We start from the raw sequence: 5,724 nt of genomic DNA, 5'->3' as shown, positions 1-5,724 counted from the left end.
TGTCATTGAATATATGTTTGTTGTGGTTGTGTTGTATTATTGTGCTTCTGCATTCTCGCACTTCACAAATAACACAGGTAACAATAAAACGAATTGAAACTGAAAATAACGAAGGCCAAACCAAATCTGGACATTCGTAACAATAAAAACCAACTTCATATAGTCTTTAAAAATATATCATTTAAAAGATTCTTAAAATATATGAGGACACTTGAATGCAGGCTTACAATACAGTCAACGTCATTTGTTGTCTTGCCATAGTTTCTCTCTTTGATCTGCTTTGAGTTTTTAGGCTTACCTTTATCCTGGAACAGCTTCAGCGCTCTCTTCTTCAGGTCACTGACCGTCTTCTGCTGCTTTTTGGAGTGGTTTAATTTAAGAACCCCCATCTCACCTCCAGGTGAGCGAACAGACAAGCTGTACTTGCACATTGTGTTTGTCTGGATCGTGTGTGAGGTGGAAGAACTTTCTTCAGGTTGTGAGAGGATCAGATGAGGTGATGGCGTTTTAGTCAACGAGATGGGCTGTCACTTTCAAGGCTTTGTCAGAAAAGCAAACCAAAACATGCCCCGGGAGGCTTAGGGAAGTTCCATATCTCGACAGTTTCACTATCATTTTCTCCCAAGCGAGTTAAAAGAAATCTTATGATTTATTTTAACATAACAGTGTTTAGACTGTGGTTCGATAGTTGTGTCAACCACTTGAACATGGACAGCAGCAGCGGTTTTAGATACGGGCGACACGGGCGGTTGCCCGGGGCGACATCGTGGTGGGGGGCGGCATCACGGGCATCGGCAAAAAAAAATAAAAAATTGCTCGTACTCATGCTGCCCCGACATCATGCCAGCGCATATTGGGAATGGCATAGGTACCGATCGGTTTTCTATTGCCCATTTGCTGGGAGTAAGGGCGCCCTCCGTTTGCGAGGTGCACAAACAGAGAGAATATACACATATATACACATATATATATACACACATATATATATATATATATATATATATATATATATATATATATATATATATATATATATATATATATATATATATACGTTCCAGAGGAAGTGTTCGCCCGGGGCGCCAAACAGGCTAGGACCGCCACTGATGGACAGTATCTGTTTTTATTATTAATGATTCATCCAAGTGTAATTTCTGTACATATTTTAATGTTTTTGTACATTTTAATGTACATTTAACTGCGCAAGACTCAGTTCCACCCGAAGACATCATACTCCCTGAATTCTCTGAATATATTCATTATTTTAGTGACTCCCACTAAACCTGAAAACTGTACACAACTGCTCTGAGATAGTCTGGAATGAAAACCAGCCTACCAGCCTAAACTTGAGTTTTCAAGATAGACCACTAAAAACTGGAATAAACGACCAAGAGCGTCTCTAAAGAAAGGAACGAACAAAGTCCGCAGAGGCGGGTTTCACCTTATCAGCGCTCACTAGGCCAAGTTCCATGTTCACGTCACTCAGAGTCAGCTGTTGCTATGCTCATGACCGCGGCCGACGTTTTTTGGCTGTATCTAGAGCGACGATGGCCTCATCCACCGGTCTGCTGCACAGGTAATACTCAGCGTGGTTCACTCTCTCTCTCTCTCTCTCCCTCTGTGTTCCATTCGCTGGTCTGATTTCACCCGTAACAATTCTTATGATTGGACTTTTTTATGTTTGGAAACTGCGCACGGGAGAGCACACGCTGTTTTTACTCCGATCATTCAGTGTCACAGGCTGACATCACAGTGATACTGAAACCTGAAGCCGCTGATTAAAAACTTTATACTGGATGTTTAGAAGAAACACGAACTGTTTGAAAGAGTCTGCGCATCACTGCATCAGACACACACTGTTCTGCCCCCTGTGGGATTTTGCTCTTTAAAGTGAAACCGGAAGTGTTTGTTCATTTTGATCTGTTTGTTGTTGTTTCGCAGTGTGACGCCCCCAAGCGTGCCAACAAAACAGGAGAAGTGTTACGACCCTCATGACCCAACGCTCAAATTTGTCGATAAAGAGGATGATTTGGACTGTGAGTATCACGTGGGCACTTTTCAGTGTCAACCAAGTGATGTCAACCATATCAAAATATAATGTAGCAATAGTAAAACCCAAACAAACACATCAACCAACATTTATTCTTGCATAAATCTGATTTTTTTTTTCTTGTGTGTGATTGTTCTCAGTTTTGTGTGAAGGCTTCAAATCTCTCAGAGCTCAGATGTCCTGTGGTCACGTTGTGACCCCGACCTCTCTCACCAACTGGTGTCGCAGGTTGTTGGACCAGGTAGGCAACTAAGGATTGTCTTTGTTAAAATAAACAATATGTGGAAATGTGAAATATGTCTCCCCTCTACATACACTCACACTGAAGTGTAGCTCAAACCAGGGGTGGATAAATAACTACGGCATAAGGAAATAGATACCACCACCAAAGGCACCCAGTCACCTCTACTTTAGGCCTTCAGCTTCTGAATAAAACAAAAACACAAGTTATTAATGTATCTGCTGATCAGTTGCTATTCTACACTAATGTGTCTTCAAAGAAAAGTTTAGTAAGTGCATGGTTCAGAACGGTGAGCCAAATCTTTTAGTGTTTGTGGCCATCCTCCCTCCCAGTTTCTCATGTGCCTCCTTGGGAAAATGACAGCCTACCTTGACTTCTCCTGGATATGATGCTGGGGGTTTTCGCTGGTATCATCAACTTCTTTGGAGTGAGATAAATTATCTGTGATTATTTCAACAAAGGGTGAAAGCAGATTTGTGTGTGGCGGGTCTGGTTGTAGTGCTGAGTGGAGTTTTTCAGAGGTTTGTAAAATGGCTCTGCTGACCCCTGAAGAAACTGAGCATTTTCAGAAGACTTTGGCAGTCAACACTAACAGGCAGACACTTATTACTAAAGCAGTAAGTATCTCACTAAAATACTACAATTTCATGAAAACAGAAAAGTATTTCTTATAAAACATTTTACTGCATATTAAATACTGTCACTCTCCTGAATCCATGTAGTGTCCTGGATGCAGATCCACTTTGATGAGAGAGAATGGATCAGACTTGAATGTCCTTTGTAAAGTGTGCACAGCAGTAAAAGGACGGCCGTTTGAATTCTGCTGGCAGTGTTTGAGGGAGTGGAAGGGTGCACGGCCTCGGAAGGACCGCTGTGAAAATTATGGCTGCTGCAACCAGTCACTAAAAGTACTACAAACCTGCCCAGATATCACATTTGATTCTGTGAAGGAAGTCCACGGGTGTCCCTCTGTACGTGCCTGTTTCACCTGTGGCTTCCTAGTGGAGCACAATAAGAAGTATTGTAAATCGCTTGTTTGTCCTCGATGTAAGGTGAAGTTCTGTTTTGTGTGCCTGAAGATCTTCACTGAATGCATGAAAACAAGTGGCCCTTATGCAGCATGCTCCAGTGGTGTAGCTCCCAGACAGACATTGATACCTGTATGGAAGAAGAAATAATTAAAAAGACACAAAGCTCCCAAGTTTCACTTTTAATGTGTGAATGCCTTTTCTCTAATGATATACAATGCTGTGTTTTTTATTCAGTTTTTTAAATTCTCTATTCTTTTGCAATAGTTATCAGATATGATCAGTGTTCGGTACCAAATGTGATCTTTATAGCTGCATTATGTCTGAATCATAATGACAATAAACTTGAAAAATGTCATTCATTTATAAATTTGATAACAAGTTAATCATACATTCTGTGGTTACTCATTCTTAGATTTAGTTATTTTTTTTATGTTAAACTGTCATTATTTGCTGCATCTTTAGCATTAGCTTCATGATATTAAGCACTTATACTACTCAGATAGCCATTTTTTTCTTGTTTTTATTTTTGGTAGCTACATGATGATTGGTCTTCTATCTTCTAAATTGTTCTGAATTTTAAACATTTAGTTACAGGTCGTAAAGCTAAAATACAGATTAGAATAAAGGAAATAGCACAATAACTGACAGAAAAAATTACTAAATTATTACAGAAGAATATTAAGAAAAGATAAAAATGAATGAAAACATGGTGCACTTTGAAACACATTGAATAATTCATTCCCTACATTGAAAAAACCCTTTAAACTTTAAATACATTAAATATTGTAAAATTAGATTAGTCAAAGTTTATCTGCCTCTGATCTCTGGACCTGTTCACCTTCAGCCACCAGGTGGAACTTTGTTTACTCTGTACATGAGGTCTGTGAATTAGAGCTTTGAAAGGTGCTTCCAGTTTGGCAAATGTTTTTAAACACCATCCAGCCTTCATGGTACGGTGTGGACACATTTCAGTGGGAGTCTTACATGAGAAATTCTGATCTATACAGATACTTACATACTTAAAAGATGTGAACATTTCAATTTTAACCACTTGAATTGTTTTGATCTTGAGAAGCATAGACAACAACTCTTTGCTTTGTGAGAATAACACAAATGTCTGCTAAATGTTAAATGTATGCATTTAACACCAACTTAAGTTGGGTTAAATGGGACTGAACACCATGCTGGGGGTTTGCAAATTTTGCATGCAGATGAGCAGCAAAGGGACGCCTAAAGCAAGAGAATGACCTTGAGGTCGGAGGTCACTGATACCTGAACTCATGCAAGATTTTTAGTACCGTAGATACACCTACATTATCAATTTCAAAATCCTACATCACCTCCTTCACAAGTTATCACATTCAGAAACTTGGGTGTCCGAGCCAGCCCATTAGCCTTTTATGGCTGAGGGGTAAAAACTTGTTGTGAATGATTTTTGAAATAAACAGTTTTCTGATTTGATAGGTTTATTTTATACTGTCATTAGAAAAATGATTAGGGTTTAAACTTTTTGAATTCTGTTTCATTTACATTACACTCTAATTTCCAGGTTATTTAAAATCACATGTAATAATCAACTGAAAACATGCAGTGGTTTTCATGTTTATTTATTTTAAATACATATAAAAAATTTTTCTTTTGCAAAGGTCTTCTTCAGGCAAAAGTACAGACATTCTGTACGTAAGTAGAAGTACAAACAGTGCTGTTACAAAATACTCCAGTACAAGTACTGATTCAACTTCCTTACTCAAGTAAATGTAAAAAAGTACAGAGTCTGCTCAAAGTAATAAAGTTAAATGTAACCCTGAGGAGGACGTTTCTGTTTTTGTGCAAAGCTAACTGAACCTTGTCTTATAAAATAATATCAGTAGACAGGAATACAAACTTCAGTCTAACTTTGTTTCATTCTAATTGTACTTTGTGTGAAAAAAGAATCATAAATCAAAATAATTTCTATTGAAAGCTCCAGTAGATTTTCATAGTGTATACAGGCTGTGATCAGCTGACCTCCTGCTCTTTGTGGATTTACACAACTGAATTCAACCAGATGTTAGGAGACAAACTCAGACGAGCCAGCTGCTGCAAACACATTTGTATTGAGTGTTTTCTCTGGAGTTTATTGTGTTTTTCATAACACAACTTTAAAAATTGCCAGTGCTTCAAATATTTCAAACCTTTCTGAATGAAAATGATATTTCCCTCTGCAGTTAGGATCATTTTCTGTGTTGTATGATGATGCTGTGATATTACAGTACCAACATTAAAGCTTTGCTCTATTCTCTAGATTAGAGATTATATTGAACTTTATTAATCACTCGGGTGGGTTCCTCCGGGAAATTCAGTAAATTCAAACTCTATGAGAGTCAGCAGCTTGTTTGACATGTCAGTACCAGTGCACGTGT

General features: G+C 38.3%; 1 protein-coding gene across 3 annotated transcripts; it reads left to right on the top strand.

The window, feature by feature from the left end:
• Positions 1-1,380: 1,380 nt before the first annotated feature.
• LOC134618662 (uncharacterized) lies at positions 1,381-3,545 on the top strand. 3 transcript variants are annotated; one of them, XM_063464162.1, is made up of 5 exons: positions 1,402-1,576; positions 1,942-2,036; positions 2,191-2,291; positions 2,753-2,908; positions 3,014-3,545. In XM_063464162.1, exons 1-5 carry the CDS (start codon positions 1,470-1,472, stop codon positions 3,467-3,469), a joined length of 915 nt encoding a protein of 304 aa, XP_063320232.1. In that variant the 5' UTR covers positions 1,402-1,469; the 3' UTR covers positions 3,470-3,545. The 3 variants fall into 3 exon arrangements, with proteins under 3 accessions (XP_063320239.1, XP_063320247.1, XP_063320232.1); XM_063464169.1 differs by lacking the exon at positions 3,014-3,545 and having other exon boundaries at positions 1,381-1,576; positions 2,624-2,866; XM_063464177.1 differs by lacking the exon at positions 3,014-3,545 and having other exon boundaries at positions 1,385-1,576; positions 2,791-2,889.
• Positions 3,546-5,724: the final 2,179 nt, after the last annotated feature.

Source organism: Pelmatolapia mariae, linkage group LG3_W, assembly GCF_036321145.2.
Source record: "Pelmatolapia mariae isolate MD_Pm_ZW linkage group LG3_W, Pm_UMD_F_2, whole genome shotgun sequence".
Classification (NCBI taxonomy): domain Eukaryota; kingdom Metazoa; phylum Chordata; class Actinopteri; order Cichliformes; family Cichlidae; genus Pelmatolapia; species Pelmatolapia mariae.
This window is presented reverse-complemented; position numbering and strand designations above follow the sequence as displayed.

Excerpts from the sequence above, each read along its gene's own strand:
- LOC134618662 (XM_063464162.1), top strand. The coding sequence starts at position 1,470 with ATGTTCACGTCACTCAGAGTCAGCTGTTGCTATGCTCATGACCGCGGC. Across the intron at positions 2,037-2,190 it reads TAAAGAGGATGATTTGGACT|TTTTGTGTGAAGGCTTCAAA; the intron begins GTGAGTATCACG and ends GATTGTTCTCAG. Across the intron at positions 2,909-3,013 it reads AGACACTTATTACTAAAGCA|TGTCCTGGATGCAGATCCAC; the intron begins GTAAGTATCTCA and ends GAATCCATGTAG.